This window comes from Hirundo rustica, chromosome 6 (assembly GCF_015227805.2).
Source record: "Hirundo rustica isolate bHirRus1 chromosome 6, bHirRus1.pri.v3, whole genome shotgun sequence".
Classification (NCBI taxonomy): domain Eukaryota; kingdom Metazoa; phylum Chordata; class Aves; order Passeriformes; family Hirundinidae; genus Hirundo; species Hirundo rustica.
Window position 1 is genome coordinate 7,350,911 of NC_053455.1, and position 24,216 is coordinate 7,375,126.

The 24,216-nt window shown below is 42.9% G+C and overlaps 1 protein-coding gene across 3 annotated transcripts in view; it reads left to right on the forward strand.

Annotated features, from left to right (window-relative positions):
• The window catches only part of BRF1 (BRF1 RNA polymerase III transcription initiation factor subunit), a 171,875-nt gene that overhangs the window by 102,590 nt on the left and 45,069 nt on the right, over positions 1 to 24,216 (forward strand). For all 3 annotated transcript variants that reach the window (XM_040066096.2, XM_040066097.1, XM_040066098.1), the window contains 3 exons: positions 21,274 to 21,335; positions 23,422 to 23,503; positions 23,602 to 23,657. In XM_040066096.2, the coding sequence (XP_039922030.1) occupies positions 21,274 to 21,335; positions 23,422 to 23,503; positions 23,602 to 23,657 (200 nt within the window). The remainder of the gene's footprint in view (positions 1 to 21,273; positions 21,336 to 23,421; positions 23,504 to 23,601; positions 23,658 to 24,216) is intronic.

Consider the following 24,216-nt stretch of genomic DNA (forward strand, 5'->3'; position numbering starts at 1 on the left):
CGTTCATGTTCCAAGATCTAAGTCCACTGGAGGAGGGAGAGTTCTGTCATAACACTGAACTCTGAAGGTGATGTTTTGGTCCTTCTCCACTGCTGTGTAAGTCATAAATCAGGAACCTTTCCTTCCCTCAGCCCTCTCCAGCCCTGAGTCATCTCTCACTGCGTGGGTCAAGCTGGGCTGGAGACATTATGGAGATGATTTTGTATTTTCTGCTGGGCTCCCCATGTCATTTGGATGGGTGCATCACGTCCAGCCAGTTCAGCAGTTGGCAGCAGCATGCCTGGTGCTGCAGGTGAGGATTCTCAGCAAACTCTTGCACTGACGTGCTGCAGACAGGGCAGGTGGCTCCTAAATAGGAGCTCAGCAAACAGGTGCAGTGTGTGCAGTGTTTGGCCTCCTTAAGTGCAGGGTATCTCTCCTCCTCTCTTTCATGATCTCTCTTCCTCAAAAAACCTCTGCTTCAGGTACCTTCTACAAAGTCTTTTCATTTGGCTTTGGCATGTGGTAATTCAGTTTATAATTGCCTACATCAGCTGCTTTGGGAAATCTTCCACCTTTGTGCTACAGTGGTAGTAGCAGCAGTGGCAGCAGGTTTCTCACAAACTGCTTATACAGATAAGACTTAGGCGCAGAGTTGAAATATTAGGAAAAAGTAAGTGTATTTTTCACCACTTAAAATCGGTATTTGAGCACTGTGAGCGTGTCTGTATGAATGTTTTATGAAAAGCACAGTATTTTAACAAATTTGCATTACAAAGACAGCATGTAAGGTACCAGGTTAATGAGTCTGAAGTGCTAAAATGCTTAGAATAAGCACTACATTTGACTGGTTTTTCCTACAAAGTGTAATAATTTGCAGAGACTTGAAGCTGAAAACTGTTTGAGTCTTTGCAAACTGTTTCTCTCTTATTCTTCATGATAAAAGTGCTTTATGGTGGGATCTCAGTTTCAGAGACGGAGTCCAGGTACATCAGTCTGTCCATTTTCCTGGCCATGCAGCATCCCAGCATCCTCTCCACACTCTACATGCTCGTTCTGATTCTCAGTTCCTCAAATAAAAATTGCACCGTTTCTTCTAAGACACAATCACAGTCAAATGTCATGGAGTTTGTTCTGAAGAAATAACATCCTTTTGTGTGAAATTTCTCTCTGCAATTTATTTTTTGTGTCCCTTTTATACCATTTCAAATATTTTATCATCTTTCTCGGTGTTTCTGTCATTTTGCCGTTTGCTGGCTGTCGCCTTGTCTGGGCTGTAGACTGCCGCTTCATCTCTTGCCACGTGAAAAAAAGGCGGGGAAGCTCTGATAATAGCAGAGATAAAGGTAAAATACAGAGTGTAAATCAACTGGCTTTAGGTAACTTTTCCTTCATAATCTAAGTAAGGTTTGAGGCCTGATTTAGGTTTTGTTTTGAGTCAAAACCCACATGCAGTCATTCAGGGCAGTAATTTCAAGTCATGCGTGTGCGGTGGGTGGTAACGTGCTCCTGCACGTCCCCGTGAAAGCAGGCGGCTTCAGCAGTGAGCAATCGCCGTGCAAGTACCATCTTGTGTCTGCTTGGGCACCCAGCGAGCTGCACTCGCTGCTGAGCTCACACAGAATACATGGGAACGCTCCACAATTAGCAGTTTGCTCATTTATTGCTCCTCGCATTTACGCCTCCATTCCTGCTGCAAGCATAATGTAGCAGGGGCTGAGGTGGAGAGATATTGCCATTGATTTCTGTGGGTGTTAAAGACCCCGTGCAGGCAGTGTTCATTGACTGTGGTCCTTGTCCCTGTGTACCTGCGCTGTTCAGCTTCTTATTCAAGGGGGTTGTGAAAAATGGCTAAAAGTGATCTGATATGAGGTGGGGATGGGTTCATCCTCTTGGGTCTTACTTCTTGTCTTCTGTATTTCATCCCCTGCAGCTGCCAGCTCTCACCTCATGCTTCATCCTGGCCTTGGGGCTTTGTCAGTCCTTCTGTGAGCAGATTCAGGTCCCTTATCCAGCAAGGAAAAATACATGTGTGTTCTGTCCTTCTCCTTTCTTTGGCAGCAGCAGATGACCAGTGCCAGCAGCACTGTGGGCAGGGGAGATTGCAGAAAATGTGACATTTCTGGCAGGGTCTGAGCTGCCATGGAAGGATGTTTGAGGGTCTGCAGGCATGTGCCAAGGAGAGTTGTTGACCCCACCCAGGATCCCAGCATGGACTGCAGGATGGTGAGCAGCAGGCTCACTGCTCGTGCTGTTGTTGCTCCCTCAGTGAGTGACTGGGTCTTGGATCCCTCTTTGTACTGATTTCTTCTTCCAGCATCCTTTCTTCCAGGGATTTTGTCTGAACACATCAGTGCAAACTGTTGGGAATACATAAATGTATATGTTACATACAAAAAGATCCGTGTTTGTTCAGTCTCGAGAGCAGATGTGTTAGGGGAGGCTTATCACCGTGTTCCAGTGTTTAAAGGGTGACTACAGAGAAGATGGAGATTCATTCTTTGCAAGGAGTCAAATGGAAAAGACAAGGGGTGATGGGTGAGATTTTTGATTGGACAGAAGAGAAAATCTTTTCACGGTGAGATCATCCTTGAGATTAATCTCCCCGGGGAAGAGAGGGATACCCCAAAATAGGACACTGATAAGATTTGCCTGGACAGAATGCTGGCCCATCTTGTGTAGACTAGGAAAGGTTGGACCAGATGATGCTTAATGTCTCTTCCAACCTGTTATGCTTTGATTCTATGATATAATCAGTAGAGAGAACATTAGGAAGCCCTACTACAAATAATTGCTGCATACATGAGAAATTAAGCTGCTGAGTTTGGTGCTAATTGTGTTACATATTTGGTCATCAGTGCAAGCATGTGTGCCCCCTTCCTGATGGCTCTTCTGGCCTCTGGCTTCAGCACCCCCATTGCTTCAGTGGTTTTATGTTCCACCTGTGGAAATGAGCCCTGTGCATGAGCTCCTTGGTGACACCTTCCTTGTGCAAAGCTTTCCAAGCACTTTGAGGGTTTCATCTTTGTCTCCCTGTGCCATTTGCTCGCTGGAAAATATTTTCTGTGGCAAGACTAGCTCTCTCTTTCAAATCCGAGATGTGAACAGTAAAAACCTTGGTACAAGCTGATCTTTCTCCTCTGGCCTCTGTGTGCCTGTGCCTGGCAGTCTTGATAGGCTGTATTCCTGATTGAGCCTTCATTACGCTGTTAATGAGATGTGAAGAGCCTGCTGCAGCCAGCACGGTAATACAAGACCACCAGCTGCTTTGAGTGCAGTTTTTTGGTACCTGTAGTCTTGGGTGTGAATTACAGATGACAGGATTTTCTTACTTGGCTATGTATGTCACTCAGACACAAGTACTGCGTGTGCGTGTCTCACTTCAAAATCAGCGTGCGTGTTTTTTCATGCAGGATCTTTGCATTTCATTAAGGGGTAGGAATGCCAAATTCATTCCATATTCATGCCTCGAGTTACTAGAAAGGTTAAGGGATGAAAACTAATCACTGAGTTTGGCTGAAGGATTTCTATACAAATTTAGAAAGGGGTTTTGGAGAGAAACCTGCCATTTGTTAGAGCCATCAAGGGGATAAATTTGAGTGAAAACATAAGCTGAATCATGTGAATCCATTTTTATAGCATTTATGGCTGTTTTTGGAACTTTTTAAACGATTGGGCTGTCAATACAGACACTCCCGATAGGAAAATTTGTGTCATTTTTGTCAGAAGTCTTGGTCAAAAAGAAGTGCCCCAGAGCAATGGGTGCTGGGGTCAGGAAAAGATACTGGAAATTTGGGTTCAGGTTCCTGAGCCAAGTGAAGAAGACCCCATCTGTTAATCCTTACTTGGCTTTGTTGCTTGTGAATGGAGGCCCTTAGCACCTGGCTGAGCAGCCTGGCTGTCCTGTTATCCTCCTCCCATTCCAACTGTTTTAGAAGAGAAGGTCTCTTTAAGTTCTTCTCCTCCTTTCTTTTTTTTTTTTTTTTTTTTTTTTTTTTTTTGGGGGGGGGGGTTGTTTGGTTTATTTAGTTTGTTTTGGTTGGTTTTTTTCTTGTTTTTTGGATTTTTTTTTTGGGTTTGTTTTGTTTGTTTGATAAAATTCTAGTCTCAAATAGGGAATGTTAAAATCCTGAAAGCTTTTCCAGGCTTGGATTTTTTTTTGCCTGCTGCCTTGTGACTGCAGTAGGCAACGTGTCTTCTCTGTCTTGAATTTCTCCAATAAAAGCATGGCGGAAAATGAGCTTTATTTTCAGTTTGAGTAGCGTAAAAGCCTCACATTGCTCTTTGATGGGTGTAACCAGCCACTTAAGGCCTCATCCTCCTTTGCTTGAGGGAAAAAAGGGCAAAAAGCTGCTTTTTCCTCTGGCTGCTTCAGCTGGCCGCTGGGCACGGGCTCTTTAGAGAAGGAGGTGGCAGCAGGGCTGTGTCTCTGGCTTGGAGAGGCTGGACGTGTGGAACAGGGGCTCTGCTGGGTCATTCCATGTGAGATAATTGACATGTGTGTGCTGTGGCATAGATCCTGCTTTTCAGTGGGGCAAGGAGTGGCAGTCAGTCCCAGCAGGTTTTTTTTTACCATTGTTTTTACCATGGACTTTACCATGGGAAGTCCAGCTCTGTTGTCACCTGCTCTAGGCTTAGGCTTAAGGAGCACAGAGCTGGGCAAGCAGGGAGGAGAAGCTCAGCTGGGGCTTTAGAAATGGACTTTTTTCTCTACCTAAGTAACAGGATTGCATAAACAGTTGTTCCCCAAATACTAAGGGAGGGTTGGGTTTTGTGGTTGACTTAACATGCCTCAGCATTTGTAGGTGCCAGTCTAAGCTTCTCCTTTTGTTGGGGCTTCTTTTCAATGTCCTCTTCTCTCTGCACTCACAAGCATCTGATGCTGGTTCTCTGCATGGGAGATATTTTCAGGGGCATTTATAATTTCTCCTGTCTTTCTGGGGGTCAGTTCTCAAGGAATCTGTGGAATTGTAACCATCTAAAGAATCACTATCCTGCTCTTAAACTTTGGCTGAAATAGAATCATAGAATTACAGAATGGTTTGGGTTGGAGGGGACATTTAAAGGTCATCTCATCCAACCCCTCTGCAGCGATCAGGGACATCTTCGACAAGATCATGTTTCTCAGAGTCCCATCCAACCTGACCTTAGATGTTTCCAGGCATGGGACATCCACCCCCCTTCCCAGGGCAACCTGTTCCAGTGTTTTACCACCCTCAGCCCCATAGACTGCGGACCAAAACAAGACTGGGGAGGTGATGTTTGCTGGAGATGACTCAGACACCTACAGGCACTCAGAACACCTGGCTGGAAGAACTCCCTGCTGGTATAAGAATTATTTGATCCTTTCCTTCACCTGCCCAAACTGGAGCCCAGTAATGCTTACAGTTATTTGGGTGGGTGGCCCCTTTGCAGAAGAAACAGACATTCCTGCCCTGCCCTTCTGCCAAAAAGGAAGAAAAGTCACCGAAAAAGTGAAAACAGAAATGTTTCTTTAGAGAGCTGTGGAAAGTGAGATGTGTGGAGGCTACAGAAAGGACGCTAAGTTTGCAGGGAAAGCTGACTGCTGAGGGGGATGGTATCCAAGCAATTCATCACCGTATCCGAAGTGTCAGGAGTGGAGGCCTGGGTTCAGTTCAGGGAGTCTTCGTGGTCCCAGTTGTTATTGAGAATAAAGACTTATTAACCCAGGTCAAGGAGCCACAAAACGTGCCCTTGGAAGAAGGAAATACAGCACTGAGAGATTTGCAAGGCTTAGCTACTTTGGGTTTAACACGATGGGTAATAAATCTGTGTGCGGTGCTGTGGTGGATCCCGACCACTTGGGTTTGTCTGGAAAAGCTAAATTAATCCTCTGTTTTGTACTTTATTTTCTCGTGGTACAGGTTCAGCTGGTAAAGGCGGTGCCTGGAAACTGAAAATCCACCAAAGCAAACCCTTTAAATGGAGTGCTGTTTCTGCAAGGTTTTAATGTTTTCGTGCAGCAGTTGTGTTCTTTTGTTCGGTAGCTTTGAATTTAGTTTGAAAAACTAATTCCTATATCCTCTTAAGGATTAACTTCATCACACTCCCAAACACTTCATCTGTTTTGTTTGTTGGTCTTAAATCCATGGGACTGTCACAGCAGGCAAGATGCATGGGCTGGACTGCGACTTGTGTAGATGACCCTTGTAATTAGGGATTTCAGCTGTGGCACTGTGGACTGGGGATGAAAACAGTTTGCTAAATGCTTTCATAACTAAAGGGATGTATTCACCAACAGAGGAAGAATATTAATGTTGACACTGTTGGCAATTAAAAACAATCCTGGAAACTGAATTTTACTTCTCCTGATTGCTTTTGAAATAATTTGTTTTTCAGTGTTACCTTAGGACTGGTTCATTTATTAGGTCTTTTTTTCTTGTGTGACAATGAGATAATTGCTATTTATTTTTTATCCTGCAAGCAATTATAATCAAAGCAGCCAAATATAGAGTGACCTGTCAACATGAGGCTATGGCAGTCTTAAGCTTTTCAATTTAATTTTATTTCATAGGCGCTCACCAGAATGCATTCAGCAGGGCTGAAAAAATTGTGGGTAGAGTTTTCGGTGTTCATTGATTACAGTGGTGCAGAGCCAAAGAAGTGGGCAGATTAGAACAACTCTGGGTTGGTTATTAATAGCAAAAATTGTGATCTTTTATCTAGGGTTGGGTGGACAGTGTTGGGCCGATGTCCCAAGCGGTCAGAGGAGGAGATTCTGACAGGGTGCCAAGGGAGGGGTAGCTGCACATTAAGGGAAAATTGAAAACAATTGCCTCTAGGGAGTTTCTGCAGCCAAGTTTTGCTAAAAGGAAGCAGAAGATACTTTATTTTTGAAGTTAGCAGTTCTAAGGTAAGGCTCAGCTCTCATATTGAAACACACATGTACACATAAGACTATAGAAGTTGTATTCTGTTATGAAAGACCTGGATATCTACAACTTGTAGCAGAAATAAGGGAATGAATATGAAATAAGAGTGAGTAAATAATGCTGTTAAGTAGTACCTGGAACGAAATTTGGAGCAAGGAACAGGGCTCTTGAGACAGATATAAACACAGTAGCCAGAAGTAAACAGCTGTGTGGGGGGTGGAAGGGTACCATTTTTCAGCAAATTCACTGCTTACATGCGTGCCATGTTTGATTTAATTACAGTGGGGAAGCCACTGTGGGCTCACAGATGGGAAGGAAGTAAGATACCAAACCCTTAACACTAGCATGGGATCGGGGCAAATGGCTGATTTGGGAAGTTACGCTTGATGGTTCTTACTAATTTCCGGCTGAAAGTGAAAAATGCAACTCCACAATACCATCAAAGCCATCTATTGAAATGCAGCAGCATCTTATCAACATGAAATGATGTCACTGGTGGCAGTATTATGTTCTGGCAGTGGTTTACATTAAATGAAACGTACTTCAGTTGCTTTTCCATGAAGTCTCTCTTCTCACTTCAAGCCGGAGTTTTTTGAACTTAGTGAAAGGACTGCTTTTGTGTCTCATGGCTTGGTAACTGCTGTAAGACTACCACAAAGCTCCTGCCCCACGTTCTTTCCCTGTTTTATACTGCACTGTTTGGATTTGGCCTCCAGTTTAAGGTGTTTTGGGGCACTGTTGGTGGAGGTTAAGAAGTGCTTTGCCTTCCTGGCTCATCCCCCTCCTACCTGCTGGCATCAGTGCACGTGTAGTTACCTGCCTCACTCAAGGCTGTCAAAAATGTCACAGGCTTGTGCAGGCTTTTTTAACAGCAGTGGATGTATGGTAGGGAACGACACCTTGGCAGGTGCAGTGGAACGTGGAGGGGAAGGAGAAGGAAGGGGAACAGGGCTGAATCAGCCGGGACTGGAGGAGCATTTCAGAGCATGTCTTTACAGCAGCAAAGAACGTGTATTTTGGGGGCTGAGAGTGGCATTTGTGCTTGTGCTGAGGTTCCAGTGCTGGAAAAGTTTTACAATCCATCAGTGACTTGGAATTGGCAATTTCAGATGTGCTCTTGCCCAAGGTCACTTTACATGCAGGGTCTTTTTAGAGAGTATGGTTGATGCTTGGAAGTTCAGCGCCTGAAATGCACCATTTAGAAATCTGGGAGCAATGAAGAAGTTTGGTTTAACAAGTTGGGGAGGGAATTCAAAAAAGTACGCTGAATTCTCTCCTGAAAAAGCCTCCTTTTAAATTTAAAGTTTATTGCTTTATCTTGACTTTCAGAAAACCTGCATGAAACTTCCTTGCCTTTGAAAGCTTGATAGAAACTCTTGAAGTACTTTGACTGAAACAGAAAATTTAATAGTGGGGCATTTTGAACACCGAACGATGTTTGTGGGCAGGTAATTTAAACAGGTACTAATATGAAACAGTGTTGTACTTGAAAGCTACAATTGGTGTACACACATAAATGGGGTGGAATATCACTGGGAGCAATAAAATCTAGGGATGCTTCATACTTGTTTCATTGCAAACAATTTTTATGGTATGGCCTGTGAAGCAATTGAAATGAAGAGAGCCGGCACATCACTAGATTGATAATTCCTCCTGCTACTTACAGCTTATTCTCAGTACAGATGTCCCCAATTCTTTTTTTGTATCACATTAAAGTTTCTTGTCTGCTTCAATTTCATGCCTGCCTCAAACGTAGCATTTTTCAAAATTGTCCCTCCAATTTATTATTTTTTTCCTCTTTAAAAGTTTATATCAGATGAAACCTAACTGCTAGTTTCTGTCCCAAGGTTTACACTTAAATTTTTAACAAGCTCATTTTTAAGATTGGTCTTCCTTGAGAGAGCACTTGGTTGATCCATCAATAATTATGTAGTAATAAAGCAAATGTGTAAAAATGGCACCTTCGTGCTGAGCAGGTTGGTTTGCAGAGCCACTGACAAAGATGAATGTTTATTACAATTTACTACTTTTGGTTCTGCAGATGCAATAGAGCTATTTTCTTTTTGGCTTAAGTGTCACGAAAAGTAATTTCCAATTGTGGAATCTTTATGATAATAAGGGTGCATAACTAGGAGAGCTCACACTGACTTTCAAATACCAGCATGAGTTTGCAATGCTGGTAATTTAGGAAAAAAAAATAAACAGAACATTTTTTAATTCATTTTGTTCCTGAAAATTTTTTTTTTTTAGCAATCACTGGGACAGAACACACAGGGAACCCTACAGGATCATGTAGTTACTCTTCTGAATTAATTGCTATAATATTAATTGTTGATTCTTCAAAAATTGGCAAGTTTCCTCATTCTCTTTGCTGCATTCAAAGATTTCTAATGTTGATTTTAGTACAATGTGAAGGAAAATGTAATGTCTAAAATCAGCATGAAAGCCTGAAATTGTTGTTCTTGTTTCCTTTTTTTTTTTTTTTTTTTTTTAAGTGCCATCACAATTAAGGGTGTGATTTAGATGACTTATATTGTTCAAATCTGTCTTCTCCTCTTGGGCAAAATGCAGAATAAGTTTTTAGATGCGTCATTTCAGTCTGCCAAGCTGTTTGATTGCAGTGTCACTGCGGTGATGAAATTGCCTCTTGGTAGCAGCTGAGAACCACCTTGAGAATTAAACTTTTGTGGATGCAGATGTTGGGATCCGTGCCTCCACAGCCTGTGGCACAGCCTCTGGGTGCTCCCTTGCTGGATTTCCCCCGGGGGATGCCGGGTCTGGATGTCTTGGCACAGCCACCCTGGTGCCTGTCAGCGGTGTCAGAGCTACAAGGTGCTTTCATCGACCTGCAAACCTCTTCTGGCCGAAGGCCAGAGTTCCTGGGTTCTTTCCCGTTGCTGCCAGAAATAGTGACTTGGCCTGATGTTGGGTCTGTTACTCCTGGTTTGGAGGGAGGGGTGCAGGTGGTCCTGCTCCCAAAAGCCCCTTGAGTGGCAAAGCTCCAACCTCATCCCCTCGGTCCGTGGGGGCGATAGCAGAGCCGAGCTCCACGCGCCTGGTTCGAGCCGTTCCACAGATCAGTTTGCTGCCACAGCCCTCAAGCCTTTGTGGCAACGTGGAGCTTCGTCAGCAAACGCTTTCAACCCAGGTCATTCATTTCAGTTGGCAGCTGCTGACAGTAATGTTCCTTTGCTTGGCTTTATTTTAGCATTTAATGATTTTTATGTTGGTTTTCATGGCGTGAAGGGAATTGCATGGGAGTGTTTTGTCTGGACTTTAGTATTCCCTGCTTTATCTTGCTAGCAAGATTTAAAATCTTCCTCCTTCAGGAGACAGGGCTTTTGTCTGTGCATCTTCCAAGCTCTTCCCTCACCAGTCCCTTCTGTCAGCTCATTATCCTGGGCTTATTTCAATGATGCTGAAGTTTGCTCTGGAAAGAGTTTGCCTAGTTAAAACTAACGTAAGGAACAATCTATCTATTCTTACCTAAAGAAGTAAAAGAAATAAAATATAAATATCTGTTCCATAGAAGAGGATGGTAGATCTGAATTTGAAATCACTATCTGGTGGGATTTTGTAATGAAACAGTAAAATGTTATCCAGAACTCATTTTGAGAAGACAGCTCTGGTTTCATTAATTCAAAATAAACTTTCCTGATTTCAGAGCAATTAGTATCACCTGTGGTGCTGAATGTGTTGAAATGAACTGGTACAAGAAAAGCACATCACTCTCTCCCAGTGGGCTGTGGACATGTAGTCATGTTCTGCAGAATGGGTGCCGTAATAGTTTTGGATGTGGAGAACCTGGATTGAGCTCCACAGGAACTGTCGTTACTCAGTTAATTAAGGAACAACTCTGATACTTTGCCATATGCTGTACAATAAAGTGGCTGCATGGCAGAAAGAGCCATGAATCCTTCCAGTGCATGTGAGACTGAGACATGATTTGTGACTTTCTGCCTCTGCAACACTGTGTTAAGTAGAGGCTTAATAAATTTAAATAAAGAATTAATTACATGTGGATGTGGGACCTTGTCTTTTCCAGTGAGCTCTTTGAAATGCCTACCAAGTTTTTGAGACTTAGTAAAATCTTCCCAAAGTCATTTGCTTTGCTCTGCATCTAATCAGCATTTAAGCAGGGTCCTTTGTGTGCCTGTAAAGTGAAGAGGATGGCCAGATTGAGGAGAAACTGTAAAATCAGCAATGCAAAACTTAGCTAAAACGACATCTGAAGCATAGTCCTGTTAGTATATAAACTTTATATACAAGTCAGATGTTGAGATTAATGATAAGGACAGGTTGCACAAGCAGATGGCTGGCCTTTCTGATAGCCATTAGCTTGAAGGGCTGGCTTTGAAAGCAGCTCTGTGCTTCCTAGGTGAATCATGCTGCTGGGCTTTGTTGGGAAAGGTTATTTCTCCAGCTCCACCAAAACCTCCTGCGCACGGAAGGGCCTTTTCCCACTGTTATTGCAGGATAAGACAAATTATTCTCCAGGAACTTCTCCTCAGCTTTCTTCTTTCGGAGAATTGTGGTGTCAGAGGGCATTCCAGCACTGTAATGGATGGGTCTTCAAGCATATGGAGTACACATGCTAATTGTGCTGTGCTTATGGATGAGTCTGTCCAAATGCCAAGGCCTCAGAGCTGCTGCAGGCAAAATGTTAAAATCCTTCTCCTCTGTCTACTATGCATCTGGGAAAAGGTTCATTGCAGTCACTGAAACATAGGGGAGAGGAGGAGGAGGAGGAGGTGAGGGATGGAGCCATGCCTGTCCTCCCAAGGAGGTTCTGCAGTAGCTGTGCTGCCTGCAGCAGCGTGTGCTGCAGTGTGGCCGGGTGACCAAGGGAGCTTGCTGTGCTCCAGTGGCACCTGGAGCCACCCAGGCAATGCCTAAACTTTGGATTGCAGACATCCTTATGTGCTTCATATATATAGTTGCCTGAATGGACACAAAACTGCCTTGGTCCCTGGGGCAGAGCTCCTACAAGAGCTCTATTTAGTCCAGAGCAAGACAGAGAAGTACTTTATCACCTACATGTTTCTCAGCCATTGGGCATGGTCAGAGACAAAAAGGTAGCACTTAGTCTAACAAGAAACAGTGCAACTGCTGTAATTTTTATTTTAAAAAATGATCTGTGCTGGCTGCAGGTCTCTGCTGTATAGTGACTGATGCCCTCACCACAGATCTGCATTTCTGTAGCTGCCACCTTTTAAGAATTCAAATCAAGTATCTCCTGCTTCCATGTTTGTAAACCCCAAGTGGTGATCCTGATCACTGAACCATTCAGGAGCTTATGTGTCCTTTCTCTCTGCTTAATTTCTCTGATGGTCCTGGCAAAATGAAACTCTGCTGTGAATTCAGACCCTATCCACCTCAGAGGATTTCCTTTGGGCCAGGTTCCCATCTTGCTTTTGAAAGTGGAGCTTCCGCTCTTGCCTGTTACTCTATTTAATAATAATTTTTTTATCTTCTCTTTCCTTTCCTCATCTCTGTAATTCCCTGCTTGCTATTTCTCATTAGCAATGAAGGAAGGAAGAAGCTGGGTAACAAAATGAGAAATTTCTTACCTAATAATTTTCTTTCAGCTAACAGCTTCTCACCATTCAGCCCGCCCGGACAGTGGGGTAAATGGCCAGGACACAAATTGATTTTTTTCCTCTAAATAAAGACTTGGGTATATAATTTCATACTCCATATTTTGATGTTGTCTTAATGCCAATAATTTTCTGCTGAAGCATTTCTGTATTCTGGGTGGCTTCTGGTGGGTGGTGCTGAGCTTGTCACCAGATCTACCACAGATGAGCTCTGAACCTCAAAGGAGGGGGCAGAAATCAGCCCACCTTTGCTGAGAGATGGTAAGGGTGACTAGATGCAAGTTATAAGTGGAAAGTTCAACTCATTTTACTTTCTTACTCATCTGGGTAAGTTATTTTGGTAGGCTGTTTTTGACCTTGATCAGCCCTTTGGTGCAGTTTGTGTTGGAAGGGACCTTAAAGATCACCTAGTTCAAGCTCCCTGCCATGGGCTGGGATGCCAGCCGCTAGATCAGGTTGTGTATGTTACATACTTATATGGCTGTGTGCATTTAAATTTTTTCCTGGTGGAAGAGAAATTGATTCACAATTTAAAAAAAAAAAAAAAAATCCACTATGATAGTCCAAGCTAAATTCTAGGATTTGCTTTTAAGTTCTCTGTAGTGCAGAGCCTGCCATTGTGTTTTATTTGGTGTGGGGGGTTACAGGAGGAGATTTACTTCTCGATAAATTATGCTGGGGTGGCTGAGCGCTGGCCAGACCAGGATCCTGGGCTCGCAGGGACGGACAGCAGAGCGTTTAGCGCCCACAGCAAGACCTGGCGAGTTGCAGAAATGATGCTTCAGCACTTAAACATTAAGCCAGCTGTTCCCTTTGCGGCTGGCTCGGGCGTAAAGTGCTCTTGCTGTCTTACATAGTGGTCTGTCAGTGTGGGGAAAGCGAGCTGGAGTGGGATCTGAGCCCGGCTGCTTTTGCTGTCGGCTCTCCGGGGCGTTGGACTGGGCTCGCCCTCTGCCAGAGATAACGGCAGCGCTCTGCCCTTGTGGGGTTTGGAGAGGGGAGCTGATTGAGATGCTGATCAGTTCTTCTCCTTGGTCTCTCCCTTTGTATAAACTGTTACTCTTGGATCCCCCCTGCACAGATTTTAAAAAATGCAAAAAATACAGGCCAGAAGGCACCAAAAAGAAGGCTGGGGGAGGGAAAGGGGAGAAAAGATGCCAAGAAAAGCATAAAAGGCAAAGGAGGAAAATACAGCAGGGAGTTGGTGATCAGCTGGAAAAGAACAAGAAGCAGGGGAAATCTGTCTTTATAGTTTCCATTTTAAAAAGTTTTAAGTCCATAACTGTTCAGGCAGGTGGGGTGAGTGTATGAGTGTAGACTGAGGTGTGAGTGTGTGCCACTTTCGGCGCTAGTGCCGTGGTCGGTCTTGGCATTGCTGGGTGCAGAAATCACAGGCTGGAGAAGACTTGAGTCAGCATGGGAGCTCTTAGAATTTCCAAGGTTTGGCACTGAAAAGTGTCATTTGTGGTAGTTAGGTAGTATGTTTCGGGGTGACTGTTGGTCAGTTTGATTATTGGTTATTGGTTCCATCAGCAAAAGAAAACTCTTTTGATACTGTTCAGAGCGGCCATTCTCTGAACACTCAGTCATGGCAGCGGGATTGCAAGCTCAGAAAAGAACGGCAGGTTGCAACAAGTAGGTTGCATAAACCGTGCTCTTTTTCATTGCTTTCCAAAGGTGTTGGGGGAACATGAATGTTATTCCAGAAGAAGAACATCTGCTGCTGGTTTTGAGGACAGTGTCAAGATGTTCTTCTGTTCAAAAGCCTAATTTTCAGCTGTATTTATTTTGGGAGGTTGAAAGGGTTTTTTTCTTAAGAGCTTTTTATGTTGCTATGTAGTTCAATGAACATGAGCTTACCTTTTCAAAGAAAATTCTTCAGAAGCAGAAGGGTTTTGTTTATTGCTGGACTGGTTTTGTACTACCTGATTTGAAAAATTTATACTGCAGGCAGATTTTCTGGAAGGAATGGAGAGATTAACTGTTTCTCTGAAGCATTAAGTTAACACGTTTCCATGTCTGTTAGGTGAGTGGTATAACCTCTAACTGAATGCAAAATATGAGGATGTGGTTGGGTTGGATCCTCTGTGGACTATGAGGTGAAACAATAGCATTTGTTTCAGTGTGGATGTGCTCTAAGGAAACAATCTGGGTTGGTGGTTAGGTGCTTTTTCTTTCCAATATTGAAATTTAATTTATAAAAAATATGTTCACTATCTAATAAAAGTTCTTTGAGAGTGATTGACGGCAGGAAAAGCTTTTCTCATCATTTATTCCCATATATCATTAAGTGCAGAAATCTGAAATTCCGTTCCTGTGACGGGGTAATGGTTCTGAGACCTCTGTAGGAAGGTGGCTGATAGGGGAAGGCTTTTGGGTGTCACTTGGCTGTGCACGACAGCCAGGGCATCTGGAGCTTGAATCTCAGTGTGGGGAAATGGATGCAGTCACTTAATAAAGATGGGTTTCTAGTTCTGTTCTGAATTAAAGCCCAATGTTGTAGGGAGATCTTCTTCCTACAGCAGATGAGCCCAATGCAAGTGCCTGGGCAAGTGCAAGGGTTGGCCCTGGCTGTTACTCTGCTTTGCTTTGTGAGAAAGTCCTATTTTCAGAAATAGCTGATGAGCTTGTAAATCCCAGCTTTTGTACAGGCTGACCTTGCACAGCTGCAATAGTAGAGTATGTGGAATTTTATTTTTTTTTTTTAATTAAATTGTGCCTTTTCCCTCTTTGCCCTTCATTAGCACCATTTTGGGCTTTGCCTCTACACTTCTCACGGTCCCGGTGTGAGGAGGTGGCCGGTGGGCACTTTGCAGAGGCAGGGCTGTGTGCCCTGGCACTGCCGGGCAGCCCGGCGCCGGCCGGCAGCGCTTCCCACATCCCTCGTCGGCAGGAATGAATGTTTCTGGGAAGATGGGGCCTCACTCTGTGTGGTGTGATGTGTTGGCTTTCTCTGAGGAACTAGCAGGCTGGAAACTTGGCTTTGGCTGGAGAGGACCCCTTAACCTTCCCTTGGCAGAAGGAAATAATAAAGTGACAGACTTCATTTATCTTTATGCTGTGTGCATGGCCTCGTGTGCTCCGTACACCACCAGACCTGGTGTCAGTTTGGCACTGTGAAGGAGTTGGCTGTAATTTTCAAGGTAGCTCCAGGTGCAATAAAGTAAAAAACATTTTCTCTTAAATGCGAGCATACACGTCATCTGTTTTGTGACCTTATTTCGTCAGTAAGAGCAATTAATTTTGCTCTGTCCTTACATTTTGTTTTTGTGGAATACGTCTTCTGTGGCAGCTTCAGGGTGCGTGCTGTGGGCTGGGAGCATGGCAGGGCAGGCTGGGATTGCACAAAGAGGTGCCTTACCTGGAGCAATGGGGCTGGCAACAGCTTAAAACAGCGAGGATTACCTCCCAGCCTGCTCTGGAGGGAGGCTCCTGCCCTGTGGTAGTGAAACTCGCGGTGTTCTCTGCTCATACGGCCCTGCAGACTCTCCTCACGCCTTGATGTGTGGTGTGGTTGTGTGTGCTCCCATCGATCCTTGTACGTCATCCTGTGCTGCTGCTGCAGCATTTCCACATCCATTTCTCTTCCCTGCCTGGTCCCTACAGCACGATCACCACGGCGCTTTGCCTGCCCAGCGCCGCTCCCCTCCCGGTTACCCACCTTTAATGACTGTTCCCTTCACTCCCCTCGGTAAATCAGTTATCTCCCCCTCCAGATGGGTTTGTGTCCCCTCTGATCAGCTAATCAATTATATCCCAGCGTGGTTGTGCAGTGCCTTTTTTGACGCTAAGCCACCGCCTTCCCTTCGCACTCGTTGCAGTTCCCCAAAGCGGCACCGGCATCGCTCGTCTGTTTGAGGTGTTCAAGCATGTCTGCCCATTGGGTCCCTCCGATGACTCTGCAGGAGCTTTCTGTGGCTCCCATTGCACTGAATCCCTCCCTGGAGAGCAGCAATCAGTCCCAGTGTTTCTGCTGCCCTGGGCTCAGGTTGTTTGGCTTGTTACTTAAGGATTTTTGTAGCTGAAAATGCATCTCCCAACTCTTTTCAGATTTTGTTGCGCCCTAGCCCCAAAGCGTTTCGTAAATACTGCAAGTGCTTAGTGTCTGGTGTTGTGCCAAATAGGTGGAAAGGTTCTTTGTTTAAACTCTTTGCTGTGAAATGGTGTGATGAAGGATGTATTTGCTGCATAGGACCAGAGGACCAAGTGCCTTTCTATTATGTCTACTCTAGAGGATTTCCTGGGAAGTGTTCAGCCTCCATTTCTGTCTGTAAGGAAATCCTCTTATCTGGGCAGAGCAATAAATAGTGCTGTCTCCTGTAATAGAAACAGAAAAACATATTCTTCAACATGGCTGTTTTTAAAAATGTGAGGTTTAAAATATATTGGGTGTAATGATTCTTCTATAATAAATCCCCATAACAGTACACTATACGTTTAACTAGCTGCATAAAGGTAGGAAGAAGGGCAGAGGGTGTGATAAAAAGACAGTTTAGTGTGTATTTAGTAATGACAAGAACAGTAAATAATCCTACAGGTTTACAAACCTAATCCCCAGTGTCTGATTGTAGCCCTCATGTCTACTGGAATTGGTTGGAAAGATGTTAAAAGGCTGTAAAGGGAGGGCTTTGGGGGGAGGGTTTTTTTCATTTTTGGGAATCGGGCTGGATGATTGATGGTTTTAGGTAGCATGAATGTAGCTGATTCAGTACCTTGATGGGAAACCCTATAATTGCCTGTCCTCCTCCACTTATTACAGAGATCTTGGGTGAGGATGGAGTAGGCTGGACCTTGCTCTAAGCTCTTCCTGGTGATCCTTTTGTTTAACAACTGGATTTGGAGGAACAGGGAGGAGTCTTCTTGTTTTTAATGCCCAACTTAATTTTGCCTGTGCCCTGCAGTAAAGTGGTTGTTTTTCGTAACAGAAGAAATCCATGATGTCTCAGAGCTGTGCCACGTGATGCTACTGCTTTTAAATAAGCTCTTAAGAGGCTGGACCAGATGTTGGCCACATCTGTGTTTTTATTTCATCGAACATTTCATTTCTACCCTTTTATTAAAAGAGAAAATGATAATTTAGAAATGGCTTTGAAAAGTTTAGCAGCTAGGAAACAAATTTGCTTTCCATGCTCTGCAGTGAGCTGTGTAGCATCAAGCAGACAGATCTTTGTGGCTAGCAGGGTCTGCTCCTGTTGGAAACGATTGCCATGGAAATTTTCATGCCAAAATGGATGTGTTTTATTTTGAATTGGCATTCTGTAATGAAACTTGTATTTTTTTTTTTTTTTTTCTCAGTGAAAGCATTAAACTAGAGATTTGAAGGCACCTTTGCTACTGAAAAAACCCATTTAATGAATGCCTATTGCCATGGCAGGAAAAAGGAAGATTTGCAGGCAGAGGGATATCCTGCAATTACTCCCTCTGCTGCTGTTATGGGGGTCTGAGAAATGCTTATTATGTGTAACTTGTTTCTGGATTCTTCTCTGCAATTTAACAGTTGGAGAATGAGTTTTCTGTCCCTGTTGCTAATTGATCCAATGAGAAAAACTGGCACCTAATTCAGTAACAAGTTATATTTAAAATGACAAGTAAAATTGTTCATGGTGCCTGAAATGGCATCATTTTCAGTCTGGCATTTTAGGGCTGTATAAGAGAACAGGCACCTACTGTACTGTGACATATTAAATTTTAAACCTCTGATCCAAAAATATAGCAGGGTATAGGAGGAGCAAGGTGTATAATGATGAAAAGCAGTGGCAGCTTGATTTCAGTGGGATACTTTTATTGTTTGTAAGATGCTTCGGCAGATCTTACTACAATAAATATTGGGGTCAATTTTATGTGAAGTTGAACAGTGAGTATGTTCCTCACCACTTCCAAGTTTTGGTTTTCTAACCTATGATTGTCAAAACTTACTAGTGATTTTCAAGATTTTCAAGGCTCTGTTATTCTCTTTTCCTAATTCCAAGCCTTTGTTGACAGTGGACAATTCAGTTTATCTGGTACAATGGATAGTGAAGAAAAATAAATCCTTTATTCATGCAGGTAAACCAAATTGAGAATTTGAGGTTTTTTTCTCCCAAAAAAAACCCTTGAGGAAACAAGGGGTAGATAATGCAATGAAGGTGGAGGCCATCCTCCCTTCTGTCCTACAGCTTGGTGGTTAAACTGCTACCCAGAATACAGGAGACCCTGTTTAAGTCCCATTTTTGTATGAACTCCTTCCAACCTAGGAGCCAGGTTATCCTGGTCTGGACTCGCCGCAGTCTGCTGTTGAGCTGTTTTATGTGATGGAACATTTCTTGGACCCAGGTGCACCATCTCCTGGGAAGGTGTCTCAGACAGTGGACTACAGTATTTACTCATTTCCTTGGTGGAAATTCAGCCATTTTCCTCACTGGAAGTTTCTGTCTCAGTTCCAGCAGGAGAGATGTACAGATGTGTCTTGCAGAATACCCTGCACTCCCTTGGGTGATGCCTCTCCATGCTTTGAATGATTATTCTTTGCTAAAAAAAAAAAAAAAAAAAAAAAAAAAAAAAAAAAAAAAAATCAGTCAGTTGCATTAAAAAGGCAGCAAGCCACCAGGATATATTTTGTCACCTTGCTTTTCCTCCCCATCCTCAAGCCAGGGAATGCTTGGCCATTTCCTGGGGGTGCATCCCTGCCTGCCTGGTAGCAGGGTGCCTGCATGAGGAGCTGCTGGCACTGGTGCAGAAAGTTCTGCTTCTACTGCTCTGTGCGGAGATCAGACCAGAAGAAAAGCATATGTACTGATCAATTATGTAGTTATTATAAAATCTTCTGCACTTCTAAAGTATTTTGGGGAAAAAGGGCTGTAAAGTAAATCTGGTGCCTGGGACTAGTGTGTGATTAATTTCTAAATGTATTGACACTGAGAAATGTTCTTTAAAGCCTTTTTGGTCAAACTAGCACCAGGTTATGCAAATTGGTAAACTTGATATTACTTCTATGAGACAATCTCAGGAAAAAAGTCAAACATAGTGTTACAAGGGCTGGAGCTCCTCTGCTATGAGGAAAGTCTGAGAAAACTGAAATTGTTGAGCCTAGAGAAGAGAAGGCATCGAGGTGACCCATTTCAGTACCTTAATGAGCTACAAAAGAGCTGGAGAGGGACCTTTTACAAGGGCATGGAGGGACTGGATAATGGGGAATGGCTTCAAATTGCTAGAAGGTTTAGACTGGATATTAAAAAGAAATTGTTTGCTATATGGATGGTGAGACCCTGGAATATGTTGCCTGGAGAAACTGTGGATGCCCTGTTCTGGGAGTGTTCAAGGCCAGGCTTGATGGGGCTTTGAGCAACCAGGTCTGGTGGAAGCTGTCCCTGCCCATGGCTGGGAGCTGGAATGGGATGATCTTTAAGGTCCCTTCCAACTCAAACCATTCTGTGATTCTGCGCTGTTCCTTGTGATGGGACATTTTTGGGGGCTTAAACCCCATTTTACTTGTGGCTTGGTGTGGAAAGTATAAAACTCTGTTGATTGTTTAAGGTGGATTTTGAAAGGACATTTGTGAGTGCTCAGTGGCTGATCCCAGGGAATGTCTGTTGAGTTGAGCAGCAACACACACCCTTTACACCACCTCAGGAAGCTCAGACTTTATACCTAGCCAGGTGTTTTGGTTGGATTCCCAGCCCTGTGATTTCATGTACTTCAGGTTTAAGCCCCTGACTTTTGCCAAGCAGATCATTGTTTTATCTTCTGGGAATGCTCTTAATTCCAAGCTTTGCTTGACTTTACCATTTTGTTGCCATGACCTGCCATTGGATCCTAGAGCAGCTGCTGGCATCACTCTGCTGGTCCAGCACTGTGCAGGAGCACCAGGCTCAATCCATTCAAAGGTCTTGGTTGTGAGGTGGCACATCCCCAGTACTGGGGAGTGGGAACTGTGAACATGCCAAGCTTCCCTGCACCACTTTGCTTTAAATTTGTTATTGCAGGTTGTTGAAACTTAATTTGTTTATATTTTTCTGCAAGTGAACTGGTGAGGTCATCTCTTGTTTGATCTTTATTAGATGTAATGGAGATGACCAAGAAGATTCCTTCATTCCCCAGCATAAGGCTTTGTTAAATAATTTGTTTTCTTCTCTACCTGGACTACATTAATAGGGTATTACTATAGTTCTTTAGTGTGATGTGGAAAATCGGGTTTTGCAGCTGTATGCTGTGCCAGTCCCAAGTTAAGCCTCAGTTCTGTGCTGTTATGCTTTTTAATGGATGGAATATTTGAAAATTTATTTTCAGAAGTCTTAATAGCTACCAAACTAGCAAAATTGCAGTGAAATTGTAATTTCAGAAAGTCAAGAAGAAAGCCATGGTGTAACTGTCAGCAGTGGTCTGTGCTGCTTCCCTGAAAAAAGAAAATATTTTCTAAGTCATAATTTAGAGTTAAATTACTGACCTATATGCTCTGACAGAGAAATTTTTGTTATGATGAAAGAAAAGTGGTCTTCTTTTTGAAATGGTTTCCCTAGCTTCCTGCTGAACATTTGTGGCAGTAAATTAAAATGGATGAAAAAAGGTGACTGGAAATCTCTGGCAGATTTTTAGTACTGATGAAGACTGTGCTGGTTCCTGAATTTTAAATTAATCCAGTGTGGTGGATTTGTGTCCGTGAAGTTCTATATTGAAAATACTCAGCAACACATTAAACCTCCTGGATGAAAGCAGAAGGATGCAAATCTCTGAAGGACACTCATGAAGTGTTACATTTCTGCAGAACTGAAGTTGCAATAGATTTTGGACTAACATATGGGCTGATTAAAATGTGCTCTTTTCTGTAGGTGAGAATACAGGAGATGGCGAATTAGATCTGAGTGGAATCGACGACAGTGAAATAGATCGGGTAAGGTGCCCTGTTGTCCCAGGTGTCTCTTTTCTGAGAAAGACAAAATGGTTCTTACCTGGTTTGTCCTTTCTCTGCAAATGCCTCTTCTCTCTGATCTATAGAGAGGTTTGAGCAATTTTCAGTGATCTGAAATCTAATGTTCGTGCAAACCTGTGAATTTGGTGTTCCTTGCCCAAGTTATATATATATATTTATGAGGCTGCTGCTGCTGCTTGCTTTTAACGTGCTGCAATAACTATGTTTTAGAATGTCTTTTATTCCAAAGGAGAACTTTTAAAAGTTTGGTTATTTAATTAGGATAGATTCAACATAGGAGGCTGCCATAGAAACCAAACTGTAAAACCAGCGTGTGCTGCTCCTGTGTACTTCCAAAGATTTCTGTGATGTTCTCTGGATTTATTTTTATTTGTGTGGCAACAAAAACTACCTTTTAACATATAGACTGAGTGGGACAGACACATGGCTGTGGAAGAGGGCTTGTTGGAGGCCACATGGCTGGTTCAGCTCTCTGAGCCTGGGGCCCTCTCCAGCTGCCATGCTGGTTTACATTGCTTTTGAACACATAATGCCAGTGCTAAAAACTCGTTTTGGGGTACAAAATCACTGAGAGTGATGAGGTTGCACAGGAATTACTGATCTCCAAAGCAGAGCTGTGAGGTGGGGTTTGTCGGCTGGGCGTTGGGGTCTCACAATCTGAGCAGACATTGAATGGAGGGAGCAGGAAGGTTCAGGTTTTTCACCATAGCCAGTCCATAATTTAAACAATCACGGGGGAGGAACACATCTTCTGCTCTTCCTAGGCTCTGTCATGAAGTCATAACTCTGCTTTTATGGTTTCATGTTCATTTCTCTGGCAATAGACTGTAATGTTGTAAGCCCACGATTATGAACTCTTTGAAAGCCTAAGAGGGATGAATAACCGAGCTAGGAAAAAGTGGATTTTACTGTTATGGCCCACTTTTAATAGAAGCAGATGAAAGAGTGAAAATATTGGTCTGATAAACCAGGACTTGCACAGCCATTTGCTTGCCTGCTTAGCCCTGGGAGGAAGGACTCGTCCTTGCATTAGTTTCATTTGACTGGAATTATTTTTCTTCTGAAATCCTAGATGTACTTCTTACTTTGGAGAAAATCTTGAATGCTCAGACCCAAAAGATAGAGGAACCTCAGATTGATTTTCTTGCTCTTAAACACAGTTTTACAAGTCTCAGGTGCACTGCTTAAGATTAAAGTGTGTTGCTCATGATGGATGACCTAATTTGTCTTCTCCATTCTGCTGTTCTTCACTTCCAAACAGCATCATCTGTAGAGAACTTTTGTTTCTTTGATAATTGTGTTAAATACTGGGTTTATTTTTACATTTAGGTCATCTGCAATTAAGTAATTGCTACCTATCTGTCTCTTTATTTCTGTGATTCATCTGAATAGTCCTAGATGTATTTTACAGCTCCATTCCCACTAAAGATGTTACCGAGACTAGGTGGAGTTACCTGCCAAACCTCTCCGTGTGGTTACTGAGCCCAGCTGTCTGAAGTCTAGAGGGGTAAAGCTCCAGCAACCTGAGCTGGTTTCCTTCACACAGATGTGGCCATTGAACTAATAATCTCAGTAACTCCATATAAAGCTGTGCAGAAACCTACCCAGAAGACACATGTTTTTGTTTTGGTCGCACAGGGCAGTGGTTCCCATCCTGTTTTGAATTACAGACCACCATCAACACGCAGAATTACTTGCAGACAACCGCGTTGTCATGATAACCTCTAGTATCATCTGAAAAAGATCATAAGCCCAGGATCATTTTTGTTTAATTAACAGACCATGTATAATGAGTCCTGGATGGTTTTTGGTCACTTCATCATAGTTTGGAAACCAAGCACTGTTTTTTGAAAGCAGGTTGTTGCTTGTGCCAGCTTCAGATGTTACTAGAAATGCTCTCAGATTTTCTTATATCACTCATGTTTTCTTTTAATGTATTTTTTAAACTGGGATATGGATTGACCTTGCCAGGGGTTTTTCAGTTTGGTTTTGCTCTGTGGTTTTCAATCTGATTTCTCAAAGTAGATAAATTTGTTTTCTCTTTTAGTATATACTTAATGAAGCTGAAGCTCAGATAAAAGCAGAGCTGTGGATGAAAGAAAATGCAGATTATTTGAAGGAACAAAAAGGTAAGTATGTAGGACTGAAATTTGCCTTTTGGCTGGTGTTGCTGAAATACGCAGTTTTGTGTAATCTTCATGCTGGTTACCCTTTTGTCATCTTTCAGAAAAGGAAGCAAGAATAGCAAAAGAGAAAGAACTTGGGATTTATAAGGAACACAAGGTATTAAATTGTATGTTAATTGTGTCCGTTTGAAAATGTCCTGCAAATTCATTATATCCGCTGATCAGCTCCATGTAGATGTATGGGCATAATGGTACAGGTCACCACTAAAGGAGCAAAAGCTACAGTACATCTAGCTGTTACTGAATTGCCAGGCTGTATTTTTGTAGGTGGTGAGTAAAACACTTTCTTGCCCAAACTTTTATTTTAAGTTGCTATTATGAGAAAATTCTGTGCATGTCAAAGTCAGAGCTAGCTCTTTGCATTTATGATTGCTGTTCTAATTGCTTGCTTATTAAAATACAGGTTTTAAGACATGTCTGATTTTTTTTTTTTTTTTAACGTGTGCATGGGGAATTTGTTTGTACTTGCCATAACTTCAGTGGCTTTCTTTGCTCTTACAATAATGATTTCTTTATGAAGAACTGAACAGATCCTTGTTACAGTCACTTGAAGGGGTATTTTGTTCTACCTTTCATAAAGAATGCAGCGGTTATGTTAACAAATGGCATGTCCTGTCTCCGTGTTTAGCAGTTTAAAGCAGCCTAATTGGCCGTAT